This window comes from Tachysurus vachellii, chromosome 25, assembly GCF_030014155.1.
Source record: "Tachysurus vachellii isolate PV-2020 chromosome 25, HZAU_Pvac_v1, whole genome shotgun sequence".
In the NCBI taxonomy this organism is placed as follows: domain Eukaryota; kingdom Metazoa; phylum Chordata; class Actinopteri; order Siluriformes; family Bagridae; genus Tachysurus; species Tachysurus vachellii.
Genome location: NC_083484.1, coordinates 17,021,637 through 17,041,577, shown reverse-complemented (window position 1 = coordinate 17,041,577; position 19,941 = coordinate 17,021,637). Strand labels below are relative to the sequence as shown.

The window sequence follows — 19,941 nt, the reverse complement described above, 5'->3', positions numbered from 1 at the left end:
ATTTGAGCATGCTGCTATCAGTCGGGTGGCTCTGGTGCGTCTGAGAGATGCCCTGGAAGTCGAACTTGTAGGCGTAGCGCTTGCCGTGCACTTTGGTCATGATGTTCTTGTCATAGTAGTAGCGCAGGGCACGGCTCAGCTTGTCGTAGTTCATGTTGGGCTTGCTCTTGCGCTCGCCCCAGCGCTTTGCCACTTCATCCGGGTCCGTCATCTTAAACTCGCCGTTTGTTCCCTCCCAGGTGATGATGTTGGCGTTGCCGCTGTCCGACAGAAGCTCAAGCAAAAACTGCCACAGCTGAATCTGACCTGAACCTGCAGAGCCAAGGAACATTAGAGTCGCATGAGAACAGTACGGTGTAGTGCAGCATAGTGCCATGGTGTAAGTTTGGGTACAGTACAGTACTGTGTACCGTGTAAAACACTGAGTAAAGCATTACACACTGCCAGCTTAGTCTAGTGCCATACAGTCGAGTTTAATATAATACAGTGCAGTCTTATACGCAGTGGGAAACACACCCAGTGACTCAGGAATGAGACAACTCTCATTAGCGCTGTTTAGCCTTTAATGGGAATAAATGAGTTTAATCATTTAGCCTCCTGAATATCGTATTTCTTACCTGGATTAGAGAGGCGGCTGCTGATAGGCCCTAACGCTTGGTACGGATCTAAAAATGAAAACGACGCGTTAATAACACCGTAATAATAAGAAAAAAACAACAAAAAAAAGTAGAAATAGAACAGAACCGAAGCTGAGTCCTAAATGGCAAACACCTGCACTACTCTACACCATAGACACACTGTGTGTTTGATTTTTCAACATGTAAAATGTCAGTCTATTCTGATGAAACTGGTAGAGTCACGTTACATGCGTCATGACACATCCACAGGGAACCAGCTGGAGAAACAGTGTGTGTAGTGTGTAGTGTGTAGTGTGTAGTGTGTAGTGTGTAGTGTGTAGTACTTCATTTTGTCACAGGTGGAGTTTTTACCTTGAGTGATTCTGGGTGAAGGTTCTGTGATTCTGCTGTTGTGTTGCTGCTCCACAGGGGAACCTACAAAATGACAACATTAACCAAACTGCACTGTTTTAATCTTTAATTTATTTAAACTTTATTAATATAATGAGTGACAGAAGTGACAAACACTTCAGTAGTGTGGCCTTAATCAATGACTGAACATAATAAATAAAGGTGTGTATCAGGTGTGTGTGAGGTGTGTATCATGTGTGTATCAGGTGTGTGTGAGGTGTGTATCATATGTGTATCATGTGTGTATCATGTATGTATCAGGTGTGTGTGAGGTGTGTATCAGGTGTGTGTTAGGTGTGTATCTGGTGTGTATCATTTGTGTATTAGATGTGTATCATGTGTGTATCAGGTGCGTGTGAGGTGTGTATCAGGTGTGTGTGAGGTGTGTATCAGGTGTGTATCATGTGTGTATCAGGTGTGTGTGAGGTGTGTATCAGGTGTGTGTGAGGTGTGTATCATGTGTGTATCAGGTGTGTGTGAGGTGTGTATCAGGTGTGTGTGAGGTGTGTACCAGGTGTGTATCATGTGTGTATCAGGTGTGTGTGAGGTGTGTATCAGGTGTGTGTGAGGTGTGTATCATGTGTGTATCATGTGTGTATCAGGTGTGTGTGAGGTGTGTATCAGTTGTGTGTGAGGTGTGTATCAGGTGTGTGTTAGGTGTGTATCAGGTGTGTATCAGGTGTGTGTCATGTGTGTATCAGGTGTGTGTGAGGTGTGTATCAGGTGTGTGTGAGGTGTGTATCAGGTGTGTGTGAGGTGTGTATCATATGTGTATCATATGTGTATCAGGTGTGTATCAGGTGTGTGTGAGGTGTGTATCATGTGTGTATCATGTGTGTATCAGGTGTGTGTGAGGTGTGTATCAGGTGTGTGTGAGGTGTGTATCAGGTATGTGTTAGGTGTGTATCAGGTGTGTATCATTTGTGTATCAGATGTGTATCAGGTGTGTGTCATGTGTGTATCAGGTGTGTGTGAGGTGTGTATCAGGTGTGTGTGAGGTGTGTATCAGGTGTGTGTGAGGTGTGTATCATATGTGTATCATATGTGTATCAGGTGTGTATCAGGTGTGCATCAGGTGTGTGTGAGGTGTGCATCGGGTGTGCGTGAGGTGTGTATCAGGTGTGTGTGAGGTGTGTATCAGGTGTGTATCATGTGTGTATCATGTGTGTATCAGGTGTGTGTGAGGTGTGTATCAGGTGTGTGTGAGGTGTGTATCAGGTGTGTATCGTGTGTATCAGGTGTGTGTGAGGTGTGTATCAGGTGTGTGTGAGGTGTGTATCATGTGTGTATCATGTGTGTGTGAGGTGTGTATCAGGTATGTGTTAGGTGTGTATCATTTGTGTATCATTTGTGTATCAGATGTGTATCAGGTGTGTATCAGGTGTGTGTCATGTGTGTATCAGGTGTGTGTGAGGTGTGTATCAGGTGTGTGTGAGGTGTGTATCATATGTGTATCATATGTGTATCAGGTGTGTATCATGTGTGTATCAGGTGTGTGTGAGGTGTGTATCATGTGTGTATCATGTGTGTATCAGGTGTGTGTGAGGTGTGTATCATTTGTGTATCATTTGTGTATCAGATGTGTATCAGGTGTGTATCAGGTGTGTGTCATGTGTGTATCAGGTGTGTGTGAGGTGTGTATCATTTGTGTATCATTTGTGTATCAGATGTGTATCAGGTGTGTATCAGGTGTGTGTCATGTGTGTATCAGGTGTGTGTGAGGTGTGTATCATTTGTGTATCATTTGTGTATCAGATGTGTATCAGGTGTGTATCAGGTGTGTGTCATGTGTGTATGAGGTGTGTGTGAGGTGTGTATCAGGTGTGTGTGAGGTGTGTATCATATGTGTATCATATGTGTATCAGGTGTGTATCCCATGTGTGTGAGGTGTGTATCATGTGTGTATCATGTGTGTATCAGGTGTGTGTGAGGTGTGTATCAGGTGTGTGTGAGGTGTGTATCAGGTGTGTGTGAGGTGTGTATCAGGTGTGTATCGTGTGTATCAGGTGTGTGTGAGGTGTGTATCAGGTGTGTGTGAGGTGTGTATCATGTGTGTATCATGTGTGTATCAGGTGTGTGTGAGGTGTGTATCAGGTATGTGTTAGGTGTGTATCATTTGTGTATCATTTGTGTATCAGATGTGTATCAGGTGTGTATCAGGTGTCTATCAGGTGTGTGTCATGTGTGTATCAGGTGTGTGTGAGGTGTGTATTAGGTGTGTGTGAGGTGTGTATCAGGTGTGTATCAGGTGTGTATCATGTGTGTATCAGGTGTGTGTGAGGTGTGTATCATGTGTGCATCATGTGTGCATCAGGTGTGTATCAGGTGTGTGTGAGGTGTGTATCAGGTGTGTATCAGGTGTGTGTGAGGTGTGTATCAGGTGTGTATCAGGTGTGTGCATCATGTGTGCATCAGGTGTGTATCAGGTGTGTGTGAGGTGTGTATCAGGTGTGTGTGAGGTGTGTATCAGGTGTGTGTGAGGTGTATATCAGGTGTGTGTGAGGTGTGTATCAGGTGTGTGTGAGTACCTTTTGGAACTGTCATGGCACCTGACGGCCAGCTGTTTCTCCTGCTGATTTCCTCAAAACTGTTTTCTGCATGAACACAAAAGAAGAAGAGCTGAAATAAAACTCCTGGGTTTTGAATTTAATGAATGATTAATATTATTGTATTATTATTTATATTGTTATTTTATTAAATCAGGCTTCAAAGAGCTGCTGTAGAATTTTGCACTATTAGAAATCATTGTTTTATAAATGATGAATAGTTGTTTATTAAATAGCTTTTTAATTTCATTGGATATTTCTAGGATTTTGGATGAGCAGTTATATTTATATTATTAACAACAACTGTTTGTAGAATTTCCTAAAATATTGAATGTTATTTTAATTCATTTTACATGTGACTCCAGCAAAATGTATTTATTATTCCACAAATATTCTTCCTAGACTGTTTAAAGATCAGTAACACCATTTTATTTAAGCAAAATGTCCCCAATAATTCTTATCGTTTGCTCCTCATCAGACAGGAAGTGCAGCCCTCAGGGTGTAGAGTGTAACCCTAACCCTAACCTTAACCCTAACCCTAACTCTAAATCTAACCCTAAATCTAACCTTAACCCTAACACTAACCCTAACACTAACACTAACACCCTATAAAATGTAATGAATTTTCATTTTGTCATTTTGAACACTTTTTACTACCGTGATGAAAACCAACATCACCACAGTGAGTTCACGTTAAAACTCAATATTTATAACTGAATAACAAACAATATTTTGGGATTTCTGCGTTCTTTGTTTGTGTTTCAGTAAGAAGTTAAGAAGAGATGATGGAGGGAGATTCTGCAGGAAAAGGAGGGAGGAAGGAAGCGCTACATTAAAGACCCTGCAGAAACAACAGTAGTCTGAACAAAGTGACCTATGGAGAGCTGAAGATGACCCACAGTCCCTCAGGAGGAGGGTCCTTTTGTTGCAGGTTAATGCATGTATAACAAAATAGTCAATTGTGTCCTAATGGGGCACCCAGTTTCCTGTTGCAGTGCAGCTGCTTCCTGTCTGAAACTGCAAGAAAAGTCAAATACTACTTAGCCGTCACTTTTTGTTTGGGTTGCTGAAAATCCTGAGACCATATTTTTTACGGCTCAATGCATAGTGAGCTCTGTTTTATCAAATGAACAAGTTTCTATTTAAAGTTGTTGGTTTTGTGTTGATGAAGTTTTTGAAGTGCTCTCCTAAATATCCAAAGTTCTCTTTGGTTTCTCACTTTGGTTCCTCCCACGCTTTTAGAGAACTAGTTGGTTTTGACTTGATGACATGATTCAGTAGTCCTCTACTAAATATAACTCCTTCAGTTTGGGCTCTTGTACTTTTCCCACTCTTTTGGGGAACCAGGAAAACAATATTATAACTTTAGCTGCTCGAGTCTTCATGTTGATGAAACACAGCGGACTGCGAGTCACAGACGTGACTTCTTCTTCACTTCACATAATTGTGAGTTTGTGTTTCAGAAACCAGGACTCATCACGCTTGTCAGCAGTAATGAAGAAATGTCAGCATCTGCTATAGAATCAGCATGTTGTGATGTGCACTGAGGAATCAGACACTAGTCACCAGATGTATGCCAAGATCATATGCAGCTTGGAACTCTTCCATGTTACTAATGTCCACACTGGTAGTTTGGATAAATGCTTAGAAAGATTAGCTGCAGCGTTGCTATGAGGCAAGCACGATGGTGCCCCTCATACCAAGATCTGCCAAAATTCAGCTTCTCTGACATAAACATGTAAGGATCCTGACTGATGTCTTGAAGGTTCATAGTTCTTCAACCACAAAGGTTCCATGATGCACTTATGTGCAAGTTACCTGACCTACATCCGTGCAAGTTCTTGTCCATATCTCCTGATCATTCACGTTCCCTGATACCCCAGAATGCAAGCTCAGAGAGCCCATATTTCTGCATACAAGCTGACCTTTAATCATGTAAGTTCCATGATCTGCCACCATGCAGGTTCCCTGACACCCAGGAGTGCAGGTTCTGTGACCTGTGAAACTGAAAGAACATTTGGTTGGAACTCGGTTTCTTGACCCACCACTGTCCAAGTCCAATGACTCTATGGACATCTGTTCCTAAGTTGATAACAGGTAATGACTGTTTGTCTTCGTACCTGCTCCTGTTACCGTTTCTCTTTGTTTTTGAGTGTGTCTCTGTTTCTGTCACGGCTCGATCATGATCTGGTCAACATTTCACTTGCTTTACCAATTAAAGTGCTAATTTATTCTCTCTCTAATGTTTCTGCTACTGTCACTGTAGCCCCACCCTGGAACCTTTCTCAATTCCTCAATAACTCTTTAATAAATGTAGCCCAAGTTTTGCCCCGGTTCCTGATCCCAGTCAACCCTCCCTTCAACAACCCCAACTGTTTAGGGCAAGTTAAAGTGTGGCTATGTTTCATTTTCTCATGATTCTGTCCCAGTTGACCCGCCACACTGCATCTTGTCCTCATTTACCCTCATCTTCCTTATATGGTCATTGTTTCCTGCCAAAATCAACTCACCCTCCTTTTTTTGATTGGATCATTGTTGCTTGTTTCCTCATGCTATTTATATCCTTTCTTTTTCTTGGTGCGCTTGAGACGTCTTCTGGTCTGTTTCCCCTATAATTCCTCTGCACCTTGTTTATTGTTTGTTGTTTAAGAGCTTCCTGGTTTTAAAATCAGGATTGAACGCTAAGTAAGAACACACTTTCTTCAGACCACATCACACTGTAGGACGACCAATGTGAAAGGCTCATTTGAAGTTCTTTTGTACGTAAACGTCTGAAGCTTTCAGTCTTACCGGCTTTGACCTGTAGTCTCGGTGTGGGCTGTGTGTTAGTAGGGGTCGTTGGGTACGAGAAAGTCGGACTACCTGCAGAACAAATACAACAAATACACAACAATATTTTTAATATGTCATCTATACTCTCTCTGTTTAAGTGACAAGAAAAAACAAGAGCACCAAAAGGTTATTTTCACTTTGTTGGATCTGTGGTTGACTCTGAATGAAGTGCTCATTACACAATATAACAGTTAACAGCAGCCTGTAAGCTGCCTAAATGTTAACTAGTTAACTAGTTAGCTTAGGTCAATGTCAGCTCTTTAGCATAGGTATCTGATTATCAGCAGAATGATGGACATTACATTATTACATCATAGTCAAGTTCACACTGATGATCACATGTTGATGAAGTTAGTGACCAAAAATCTCCTGCAGTAAAATATTCTAGTGGGACAGTAAACTGTGAAGGGGTTAAAATCTTGTGTGTGTGTGTGTGTGTATGTAGTGTGTGTGTGTGTGTGTTTGTCTGTATGTGCGTGTGTGTGTATGTAGTGTATGTGTGTTTGTCTGTATGTTCGTGTGTGTCTGTGGCTGTGTGTGTTTTTGTGTGTGTGTGTATGTATGTGTGTGTTTGTCTGTGTGTGTTTGTCTGTGTATGTGAGTATGTGTGTGTGTGTGTGTATGTGTGTGTGCGTGTGTAAGTATGTGTGTGTTTGTCTGTGTGTGTGTGGTATATCTGTGTGTGTGTGTATGTGAGTATGTGTTTGTATGTGTGTATGTGAGTATGTGTTTGTGTGGTGTGTGTGTGTATGTGTGTGTGTGCATATATGTGTGTGTGTGCATATGTGTTTGGGTGTGTGTATGTATGTGTGTATGTGTGTGCATATGTGTGTGTGTGTGTAAGTGTGCGTGTGTATGTGTGTGTGCATATGTGTGTGTGTGTAAGTGTGCGTGTGTATGTAAGTGTGTATGTGTGCGTGTGTATGTGTGTGTATGTGTGTGTAAGTGTGCGTGTGTATGTGTGTGTGCATGTGTGTGTGTGCATGTGTGTGTGCATGTGTGTGTGTAAGTGTGCGTGTGTATGTGTGTGTGTGTATGTGTGTGTGTGCATGTGTGTGTATGTGTGTGTAAGTGTGCGTGTGTATGTGCGTGTGTATGTGTGTGTGCATGTGTGTGTGTGCATATGTGTGTGTGTATGTGTGTGCATGTGTGTGTGTAAGTGTGCGTGTGTATGTGTGTGTGTGCATGTGTGTGTGTGTATGTGTGTGTGTGCATGTGTGTGTGTGTAAGTGCGTGTGTATGTGTGTGTGTGCATGTGTGTGTATGTGTGTGTGTGCATGTGTGTGTGTGTGTAAGTGTGCGTGTGTATGTGTGTGTGTGTGCATGTGTGTGTGTGTGCATATGTGTGTGTGTGTGTGTATTACTCTGGCGGAGGTAGTTGAGGTGTGACAGCAGGACGTCTGTGTTGTAAGGCGATGTGAGACGCATCATGTCTTCTTTCGTCATTTTGCAGAGCGTCTTGCCATCCAGTGGGAGGAAGAGGGACACGTCCACATCCACCAGGCTGTACTCTTTAATCGCCCACTCCACCCACTGACGCACATGGTCCTGAGTCCATACCTCCGGGTCTGAAGGGCAGGGAATTAAAGGAAGAATTTTACATGGAAAACATGGCTTTATTTCGGAGTATGGCGCATGACTAATGATTCTCTCTGTTTATCACAAATATTTATTTATTTATCAAATAATTGAAATGACTTTAGGTTTCAAAAACCAACAGTTTAGCAATTTAGATTTTGTAAAATTGTATTTATTCTGAAGCAGATCTAAAACTTGTGATCTTAATTTGTCTTCATCAACAACTCAAACATTATTCAGCTGTGTTTGTGTTTTCAGTGCAGTGTTGAGTGACTCAGCCCCGTGTTTACTACACAATAGTGATGTATCATTCATCGATGAGTCAAATCTTTGAGTCAACTCCTTTACATTAAGAGCTGATTTGAATTTGTTTTTCCTCATCTGACTCTTTATTTGATGTTAACTGAATCAAATAAAACTTTAAGTTGGTGATGTCAGCCATGTTAATGATAAGGTGCAGCTACGAATCAGTAACTACGTCATATTTGATGGAGAAGTTAACGAGTCATTTGGAATCTGAAAAATTTGACTGTAATTGGTGAGCTGATTCAGATGATCTGACTCACTGAAAGGAGATAAAATTCTCATCACTACACTACTTCACTTAATGAGTCACTTATAACGGGAACAGAAATCAAAGGATCAAACAAATCTGACGAATCAAACGTATTTTCCAAATTCCAAAATTTGTCCCAAGTGAGAGAGACACAGAGCACTGATGTCAGCAGGAAACTCTCTGTTAGCCAGACGAGAAAAAAACATTTAATTCCTTCTGATGTGTAGCTGCAGTCATCAAATGTGTGTGTGTGTGTGTGTGTGAAAGAGAGAACCACAACTGGTATTCTATTTACTGTGACCTTTTAAACCATATATTGAAAGAGCACACACCCAGAGTGTGAGCAGTGCATGATGGGATATCAGCCCCGTTAAGTGACAAGTGATAGATCAGTGAAATCACCTTGCTAAGTAAAAGATTTACATTGTTAGCATGCTAGTTAGCGTAGATGTCTAATTCATATTGTATTGCTTTACAAATCTAACTAGCATGTCTAAACTCATTATTAAACTAGTTAGCTAACACTAGACATATAGGACACGCTCTTATTTGACTATTATAGATATGTTTATTTCAACCTATGAGTTAAAGTCATGTGTTTAGGCTTCAGCTCTCTTTAACCAATGACAGAACACCAAAACATCGCTGTCTTCAAGTGATTAGTGAATAGTACTCTCTGTGTCTCGGCTGATGAGGACATGTCTCACCTGAAGGGTTGATAGGTGCGTGTCTCACCTGCGGGAACGATGACTCTTTTCTCCTCAGTGGTGCTCTGTGGACTTGTCCTGGGCTCCTGGTATGACGGTTGATACGGCTGTTGTCCTCCGTCACTACTGCTGATGTGACGACCTCTTTTAGCACTGCTGACCTCAACTGGAGACTCACGACTAACACACACACACACACACACACACACACACAGTTTGATCAGATTTTGATATTATTTCATTTTCCTATTCTATTTTTAGTTTTTTAGTAACCCCTGCACACGATGGTCTGGACAAGACTGGCTGATCTACAGGGTGTTTGGTTTTAGCTCACTGCTGGTAAACTAGCTCACATTATTCAGAGAGATTCAGAGTGTCAGAATCTCCATCTACAATCTCAATTTCTAGCTGTTTAAAAGCTGATTCTGAACAGAAGAAAAACCTGTAATTCACCCTGATGCAACACCATCTGATGATCAAACCAGTTTGCTAGCTGAATGTTTATTTAGTGAGTGGACGCTAATGTCTGAGGCTGAAGATTTCAGGCCTCACATTGGATCCCATCAAAAATTTGCATAACAGACGATGATTTGTCCAAAGCTATGTGGCTTATTTAGTGACATCAGAAATTGAGCTTGTCTGTAGCTCCACCCCCAACTCATTTATATTTAGTAGTTATAGGACATTGTATGTGGAAAACTGAAAGAGTGAGTTACCATATATTTTACTGGAAGACACAAAACTGTAAAATCAGAAGAGTTTACAGAGGAGTGTGTGTGTGTTTGCTGTTGATGTTACCTAGCACCGTTGATGTGTTCGTTTTTCTTCACAGGATTGCTCACTGACGTGCTCGTCCAATCAGACTCGTTACTTTCCTCTGATCCCTGTCTGAATCCGGCCTGTGCCACCGGAGACGTGATCTCGGACTTCATGCTTCCAAACGCTGGATCAAATATTGACTGATCCTCACTCACCACCGCCAGAGCTTCCTACAGTACACACACACACTCAGGGAATAAGCATGTGGTGTTTCTGGAGCAATGATATGTGTCCTATCTGAACACACTCATTGTTGATGTCTTTCCGTATTTAGATTAAACTTTATTCATGCGAGTATTATCCAGGCGGCGTCCGTTTATAAACTTAAAATATCTTAACACAGACAGGAAATGCAGAATTAGCACCGCAGTCTGCGAGGTCATCCAACACAGACGATAATAAACAGGTGGTTCTGGGGGGTCGGAGGTGATGTTAACTATGGGCTTTAATATACTGCTATGGTTTCACTGGTAGCTAGTGAGATATCCACACAAGCAGAACATACAGCATATAAATTAAAAATAAGACATTGTGTGTTTAGTTTCCTTCTTCACATGTTAAAAACTATTTGTTTCCATGTTGGTTAATTAAATCAGTTAAAATAAAAAAGCTTTGAAAAACCAATGTGCCAAAGTGAGACCCACCATCGTCCCTCACTCCTATTAAAGGTCAGCTAATCACCGTTGAAACTCATTTGCATAAAACCCACCCATGTTGTGTCACTAATGATTGCTCCACCCCTGTCTCCGGTGTAAACGTTAGACAACAACGATGCTTTATTTAATAATGAGAAACTCCTTTTTTATATTTAAAACTGAAATATAAAGAATAATCACAGCCCAGCGCCATGGTGTCTATTAGCTCATACACACATGATGTTTAATGTAAATAAAATAAAATATAAAGAAAAAAAGAATAAAAACTCATTTTCAACTCATTTCCCAAATCTTGATTTGTTTGCCAGTAAATTTTATTAGCATTCTTCATCTGTGGCTGAACTCAGTGTAGCGAGACACGTAACCTTCTCGGCAGGTTCACATGCGTCACAATAGACAATTAAACACAAAGCCCTGACCGTACGTGACTCTGAGGATTATGTTAAATACAGTAAGTTGATGATTCATACTTCATCTGCATGCAGACCCTATCATCATCATCATCATCATCATCATCTGTGAGTCTGATAAACAATGCAGGGCGTGGTCTGATACACAGCCTGCGTGGGATTCCAGTCTGCAGCGTGTGGCGAACAGTTTATGAGATTGACCGTCACAGTAGGGTCCAAAATATCTTTCATTGTGTTTTTGTGTCTCTTCTGACTGACAGATTTACTCTAAATGAGAATCTACAGGATGTGCTTGTTGCACTGATGTCTAATCTGTGACCAGCATATGAAATTAACACTAATTGTATTAGCGCATATGGCTAAAGCCTGGTGGACTGCACAGGGACAGAGATCCTTTTAAATTAGCATACTGTCTGTTTGTAAATTGTTAGCAGTCAAGATGATAGAACGATCATCTGAGAATCCTGTGGGGTGCAAAGAAAATATTCAGATAGATGTGAAAGTGTTTTAGGATGAAGAAAGATTTTGTAGTGAAAGTATTGTGGTTGTATGTAGGACTTTAGTTATGTAGTAGTTAGCTAGTTCACTGCTAGTTAATCAGCTAGTCAGTTGCTAGCAGTCCTAGTGTTTAGATAGTCACTAAACACATCAAACCTTAAGCTCTCTTTCACACACACATACACACATGCATACTTATACACTCACACACACACAGAAAAAATAAAATAAATACCATCACAAAGTCTGAGCTTTTGGACAAGGCCTTTAAAAAGACTAAACTTTTGACTTAAGACAGACAGGAAGTCAGACAAGCTTTGGTATGTAAGAGTTGCTAAAAAATCCTCTCTTTGAAGTGTGTGTGTGTTTGTGCGTAAAGCACAAACGTGTGCTATAAATTGAGAAGTGTGTGTGTTAGCCGGTGTGTGTTTATAGAGGCAGTGTGTTGTGCTGCATTGTCTTCACCGCTCGCATGCGTCACTGCTCTGAGATTCAGCGTCTCACAGGAAGTCGATCGTCCATGTGCAGAGAAACCTTTTGGCTGGAGTCAGGAGTAACGGAAATGCAGAGAGACAGGGGTCGCAACGAGCTGGAAAACCTATTTACACCCAGGTTTAGGGTGGGGGTGGGGTCACGGAGCGGGGAGGAGGCCACCTTCATCATTGTGCTGAATTTTATTATAATAACAGTATAGAATGGAGTTCATTCATCACTGATAGCAGAATTACTTCTCACTGCAAGATCACAAATAAAGTTCCCTAAACGGTGTGTGGGGTGATGATGGGCGGGGCTAGCGGCACTCACCACTGATTGGTCACGTATGAACTACTTTATTCAGCTTATGACGGCGTAGACACAAACACAGATGAGTCAGAATTCGCAAATCTGTGTGAGTGTAGATTAAATATGTACAGGATCTAAAATGATTTATAACACACTGTTAGTTTACATTTACACAATAATTATTACAGTATTATATTATTTATTTTACTGTACAATGTGTGTGTAGCTCTGGAGTTCTAGAACTCACAAACTCTCACACACACACACACACTCACTCACTCATTCACTCACTCATTCACTTGCTCACTCACACACACACACACACACACACTCACTCACTCACTCATTCACACACACTCAGTCACTCAGTCACTCACTCACTCACTCACGCACACACTCACTCACTCATTCACACACACTCAGTCACTCAGTCACTCACTCACTCACTCACTCACGCACACACTCACTCACTCACTCACGCACACACTCACTCACTCACTTACACACACACTCAGTCAGTCAGTCAGTCAGTCACTCACTCACTCACACACACACTCAGTCACTCACTCACTCACTCACACACACACTCTAAGTCACTCACTCACTCACTCACTTACTCACACACACACACTCTAACTCACTCACTCATTAACTCACTCACTCACTCACTCACTTACTCACTCACTCACACTCACTCACACACACACTCAGTCACTCACACACACACACACTCACTCACTCACTCACACACACACTCAGTCACTCACTCACTCACACACGCACACACTCACTCACTCATTCACTCACTCACTCACACACACACTCACTCACTCACTCACATACACACTCTAACTCACTTACTCACTCACACACACACACTCTCTAACTCACTCACTCACTTACTCACTCACACACACACTCTAATTCACTCACTCACTCACTCACTCACTCCCTCACTCACTCACTTACTCACTCACACACACACTCTAACTCATTAACTCACTCAATCACTCACTCACTTCCTCACTCACACACACACACTCTAACTCACTCACTCATTAACTCACTCACTCACTCACTTACTCACTCACACACACTCTAACTCACTCATTAACTCACTCACTCACTTACACACACACACACTCTAAGTCACTCACTCACACTCAGCTCTGTATTTCTCTGCAGTCTGACTACATATGCAACAGTGCAATCCATTGCTAAATATCACTTCCTGTTGTGCTGCACTGCAACTGTGACAGAAGACATTTCTGTACACTCGAGTATCACCAGCTTTATAGAATTATGGTAAGAAACGAGCATTAATCTAATTGGTTCTCAGGTGAATTCTCTCTATCAGCAACCCTGACAGTAGAGTATCTGACATCACAGCGTTACATTCATGATATGTTAACGTTTCTATAGCAACAACTCATTCACATTGGACAAAAAATAAACGGGTAAATAAACTAGTTTTCTTTAACATATATGGAAGGAGTCTCCAGTTTCAGCCCTTTGTCATGTAGGCAGACAGAAGCTCACTATCTGCAGTGTTTTATACGGACGAAGTCCTTGTATCACCTTTTCAGTCGGTGTCCTCGTTATCTCGTTATCTCCATCTCCATCAGGCTCAGTCATTTCCTTTGATAAACAAACCAAAACCCTGATATAGAGCCATGCAGCAGATCTGTATGAGAAGCTCCACAGGCATCAGGTTGACATGTAGAGCAGGCAGCATGAAATCAGGCCAGTGGAGAAGTGAAAGCACGTCCATAAAAAACACCCAAACACACAAAGGTCTGAAAGGTTACACAGAGAAGAAAGTGGCTCAGGAAAGTCACTCCTGTCTTTAAAAGCTGCTTGGTGTCTACAAACGAGTATAAAGAAAAGCAAAAAGAATGAAAATAATTCTTACATTTTCTCCCTTTACAACTGTACAGAAAATTTTTGTCTATTTTTATTCTATTTCTATTTTATCCTCATTTAATGACTCTGACAGTTTGTTCTACATTCGAATTTATTAAGTCATATTTCTTCTTTTCAGCCGTCTCTTTCTATTGGTTAATGATTTGGTTTAATGAACTAATATTACTTTACCAATCAATAAAACAGAAATATTAACCAGATTAGCCTTTTTTCTTTTAAAAATACACATACTTTTTTTTTTTGCAGGCAGCCACATTATTTTTAACACTACAAATGCTTATACAGTCAGCCAATTCATCCAGTCAGCCAATCAGGTGTCAGCAGGCAGTGAAGACTATTCCCAGTGAGAGAGTGTACACAGTGTAAGATCCTGATGAGCAGAAAAACATCTCAACACCTGAGACCACATGGAGTTCTTCAGGATCAAGACTCTGAGGCTGCAGTGGACATGAACTCACCCACGCTAACCAGACCAGTATCACACAAACCTCAACACACCCTTTCACTCGCTTTCTTTTCTTCCTTTTCTCATTATTTACTTTTTACTCTGCCACCATCTGTTCTTCTCTCTGTTCCACCTTTCTTTTCCTCTCTCTTACTCTTCCAGTTTCTCTGTCACTTTTCTACTCCTTCCATCGTCACGGTCTTTCTTTGTATCTTATTTTTACTTTATTGCTTTATTTTTGACCAATTGTATGATGTTCTTTCTTTCTTTCTTTCTTTCTTTCTTTCTTTCTTTCTTTCTTTCTTTCTTTCTTTCTTTCTTCTGCAGAGGACTAACATTCTGTGTGTGTGTGTGTGTGATATTTTATTTTTTTTCTGGCTCTAGACATTATAAATTCGAGTCAATGTAATCACATGATCAGGCAGTGTACCACACCTTAATTCTAAATGCCACACTGACCGCTACACTCGCTCTCTCTCTCTCTCTCTCTCTCTCTCTCTCTCTCGCTCTCTCTTAGTGATGAACTCTGAGCTTTAAAAGCCACTGATGCCACAACCAACTTCCTGTTCAATGAGTTTCATATCAGTGTTGCTGTGAAACCAAACATACAAACACAAAACACACAACCTGCTACAGGAAGCACAACCTCACAACCTGCTACACAAAACAGAAAATGTACAACCTGCTACACAAAGCACAACCTCACAACCTGCTACAGGAAACACAATCTTGCTACACAAAACACACAACTCTACTCGTATGAAAATGATACCAGCAGCAGTTAAGGTGGTGAGGGGTGTAGGTGAGGAAAAGGGGGCGTGGTCACGGCTTGTAGCTTCTTTACGGTTTAAATTCCTTCACACACTCATTTTTTTTCCTTTCACGTGAATTACAGAATGTCATCTTCTAATGAAACTTATTTCTTAGAAACCCAGAGCTCTGAATCACACACACACAAACACACAAACACACACTCCACGCACACACAAACACACGCACACAGACACTCACACTCACACACACACATACACACACGTACACACACACACATACAGTACACACACATACACACACACACACGTACACGCTCATACACACACACAAACACACACACATACACACACGCATACACACATACACACACACAAACACACATACATACATACACACACACACGCTCACACACATACACACGCACACACACACGCACGCACACAAACATTTCATCCAAAAAGGCTAACGATGCTAATCATGAAGGAATGCTGCTTGTCACCAATCAGCATCATGCAAAAGTGCTTCGATCTTCAGTTTTATTTAATTTATTAAAACGAGTTTTTAACCTAAAAACGAAATAAAATTAATAACGAGTCTCTGAGCGATGACTCCGCCCCCAAAACCCTTCAGATCCTAAGAGTTTTTATTTGTATTTTTATTAAGTAAGAAAGAAAGAAAACAGAATAAATAACAACAGGACAATAACAAATATTATTATTAAATAGAAAAATGTTTCTCAAAAGTTTTTCGTTCGCATTTTATTGTTTACGAAACTTAAACCCAACAAATAGCTCAAGTTCCATCACAGTTTAACGTCTAAAGTATCGGTCGTTCGTTCGATTTTAACTATTTTACATAACATTATGAAATATATATAAATCTATTTCATTAAATAACGCACCGATTTTGTAGAACAAAATTTTTGTAGGCAAAAATAATAAATATATATTTCTACTACAAATATTAAGAATTCAAAATGATAAAATATAAGGAATCATTTTCATCAAAAATTTATTTATTTCTACTTCAAAAGCCTTCTCAGATATTTTACAGTGTATATATATATATATATATATATATATATATATATATATATATATATATATATATATATATATATATATATATATAATCTTTTTGCACCTAATTTAACCTCATCATGGTAATAAGAATTCAAACAACATGGAGGACATCTTCAGCTTAGCATCTCAATTACACAAGAAGATGCAGCTTTATCCAAATCATTGATGCACATACTTTATTTTATAGAGATCAACTACAGCTCTTTTGTACGTGACTCTGGTATAAGGGCGTCTGCCAAATGCTGTAAATGTAATTTAATGTATAGCAAAAAATAATGCCACTAAATCTGCAGAAATGTCACAGCATCAGTGCAAGAGGAGCAGAAAATACACACAACATTTTAGTAACATTCTGTTGTTTCTTCAAAAACACATTTTAGGAGTTTATTTAAAGAAGTGTATCTGGAAACTAATGATAATTAAAAACGGTTCTCTGTTAGTTAAATATAATACTAATAAAAAAAATTCTATTTGTTCTTAATTGTTTTGGAATATCAGCCTGGACATGAACAGAAACATTAGGATGAAAGTCAATATTGTGTGAGATTAGAACATCACTGCTGTAAGATTTTTTCCTGAAGTGATTTTAAACGAGGGTGTGTTAAATTGTGCATTAATATAAAATACAGAACAAAGTCAGAGGTTTGGAATGAATGTATTGAGAGAGAGAGAGAGAGAGAGAGAGAGAGAGAGAGAGGTAGGGAAAGCAGAAGTTGAGCCACTGCTGATTTTGCAAACAGACAAGCAGCTGCGCTGCACAAAAACAACTGCAACCTTGCGGTTTTCACAAGTTTTAATAATTCTGATCAACAGCAGTACAAGTGTGTGAGAGTGTGAGAGAGTGTAAGAGTGTGTGTGAAGCATTTGAATGCACTTTAGCACTAAAAACTGGGTACCAAAATGGTGAACAATAAACTGGCAGCAAAAAAAGTTTTTTTTTTTTTTTTACAGTCTCTGTTTGTAGGATCTGTGTGTTTTCTTTCTCTCGGGTGTGCAGGAGCGGAAGTGTGTGCAGTGTGTGTGCGGAAAGTGTGAGCTCTGAGACAGGAAGTGTGTTCAGCCGAGATAAGGCCACCTGCATGACTGCTCGGATCATTCCTTAAAAAATGGGAAAATTAAAGAAAAAAAGGGAAAAAAGAAACAGACATGGAATCAACACGCGCGAGAGAAAATTGTGTGCTTTCGTTTCTTTCGAAACTCAAAAAGCTGTAAACGTAATTGACATCATTTTATCTGCAAATTCTCATGCAGAAAGATGCACAGATGCACACACACACATCAGGCCTCTGATTTATTCGCTTTCATTATCTTTTGCAGCTTCTTTTGTGCGTCTGCGTAAAAATAAAACCAATTTTGATCCCTTGATTCATGCCTCAGTTCCTCCACATCAGCGTTTTATCAACTGCTTTATATTTTGTTTAAAAATGTTTAAGATAAAAAAAAAAACATTTCTTCAAATCATTTCACAGTCGCCTGATGTTTCTGATAGCTGCAGGGCTTCGACGTTCTGCCATGTATTTATTTCTCATTTATTTCGCGTGCCATTATTTAATTTATTACAAACCAAAAAGATCCAGAATTAAATAAGTGTTAATGAAGGTGTTTGTTGTCTACATGTGTATATTAATCGAAGATTTTAAACACACGCACACACACACACACACACACACACACACACATTTATAGCCACATGGTACAAAATGTTCCTGTTACACAATAAAAAGTCCAGAATTAACTCTCCCACAACTGACTTAACATTTTACAACACACTTCATGAAAGCCTTACATTAGCATTACTGTGCTAACGCAGAATACATAGCCGTTATTTCAACACTGATGCTTTCCAAAATCCAGATTCACGCGCTAGCTGTAAAAAAAATTATAATAAAGAACAGAAGATTTAGCACTAGACGTCAAATCAACATTTTAACTGTAGGAAGTAATAAACACATTAATAGCCTACAGCATTGCTGTGCGCGCGCTAACTCAACGCCTTGTATGTAAAAATGTCATTAAACCCACGAGGTGTCAATTAAAGGCCTTAACAAACACGCCTGTGTCTGTGTTCTCCACTCACAATACAGAACAATAGATAAATCAGAAAACATCAGACATAAAGTAAGTCTGACTTTATGCCCAATGAGTGAGTCCTGAATGCGCGTGCTCATGGCGCGCGACACCTGCTTTCCCTCCACTTTGCACCATCACCATTATTACCGTTATTATAATGAGTATTATTAAAATTATTAGCGTGCATCAGCACCAGCGCGCGCAGTGTAATCAGTACAGTACTGCACTCCACATGTATGGACTAGAGGATGAGAGAGAAAACAAAGACAATCAAATGAAACACAGCAAAAGCGCGAGTTACCGTTTGCGGCGCTCTCCGGTCTCCATTCCGTGGTGTGTGTTTGTGTGTGTGTGTGTGTGTGTGTGTGTGTGTGTGTGTGTGTGTGTGTGGGTGTGTGTGTGTGTGTGAGAGAGAGTTTTTTATTCTGAGTGTAAAACTTGTAGCGGTTTCTTGTTGTTATTAAAGAGGCGACATTCAACCACGAACGGGAAGGAAGAGGAAATTTTATACGAGAAGGAAAAGAGCTGCATCACACACCGCCTCGTTGAAAAGAGAGAGAGAGAGAGAGAGAGAGAGAGAGAGAGAGAGAGAGCGCACACACGCATATCACATAGGCTCACACGCATGCACAGTCGCAAAATAATAATAATACTAATAATAATAATAGTAATCATCATCATAATAATAATACATCTTTACCTTAATAGTGCAGTCCATTCCGGGTGTGTGTGAGGTTCATGGAGAGAGTTAGAGAGTTTTGCGCATTTGGAGGTGTTTAGGCTGCACTGCTGCGCGCGCTTTCGCTCATTTACTCGTTGCTGCTAATTTTTTCGCATAGAGACCATAAACCGGATGGCAGGGTTTGGTTTTTTTTTCTTTGAGCTCTGCTTTCTAAATTGGGAAGTGAAGTCACACATACACACACACACACACATACACACACATACACACCAACACGAAGAAGAAGAAAAAAGTTCTACAGTCTTACTGGTGAAGTGTTTTCTCAAAACTAACAAAATCCTTATTCACAGTAATCAAAACAAAACGCGTCACGCGCGTTTCTACTTTACTTCATTAGCCATAGAGTGATTTAATATCATTTAAATACTTGTCTGGTTAAAACGACTGATTTGCATGTTTTTTTATTCACTTGTAGTACTTTTAAAGTTTGATGGCAGTTTTATGTTTATGAAAAAGATAAGAAAAGATGCTGTGCTGTGTAAATAAGAATTA

The 19,941-nt window shown here is 40.1% G+C and overlaps 1 protein-coding gene across 3 annotated transcripts in view; it reads right to left on the bottom strand.

Moving 5' to 3' along the window:
* The window catches only part of fli1rs (Fli-1 proto-oncogene, ETS transcription factor-related sequence), a 20,776-nt gene extending 1,207 nt beyond the window's left edge, over positions 1–19,569 (bottom strand). The window contains exons 1-9 of one of the 3 annotated variants that reach the window (XM_060861602.1): positions 19,408–19,569; positions 10,046–10,236; positions 9,276–9,427; positions 7,771–7,974; positions 6,365–6,436; positions 3,557–3,622; positions 990–1,052; positions 618–665; positions 1–312 (exon numbers count right to left, since the gene is read on the bottom strand). The exon at positions 1–312 is cut by the window's left edge and continues 1,207 nt beyond it. In XM_060861602.1, the coding sequence (XP_060717585.1) occupies positions 1–312; positions 618–665; positions 990–1,052; positions 3,557–3,622; positions 6,365–6,436; positions 7,771–7,974; positions 9,276–9,427; positions 10,046–10,236; positions 19,408–19,425 (1,126 nt within the window). In that variant the 5' untranslated portion in view covers positions 19,426–19,569. Of the gene's footprint in view, positions 313–617; positions 666–989; positions 1,053–3,556; positions 3,623–6,364; positions 6,437–7,770; positions 7,975–9,275; positions 9,428–10,045; positions 10,237–19,008; positions 19,202–19,407 lie in introns of those variants that run through there. The other 2 variants (XM_060861605.1, XM_060861604.1) reach the window with 2 other exon arrangements.
* Positions 19,570–19,941: the final 372 nt, after the last annotated feature.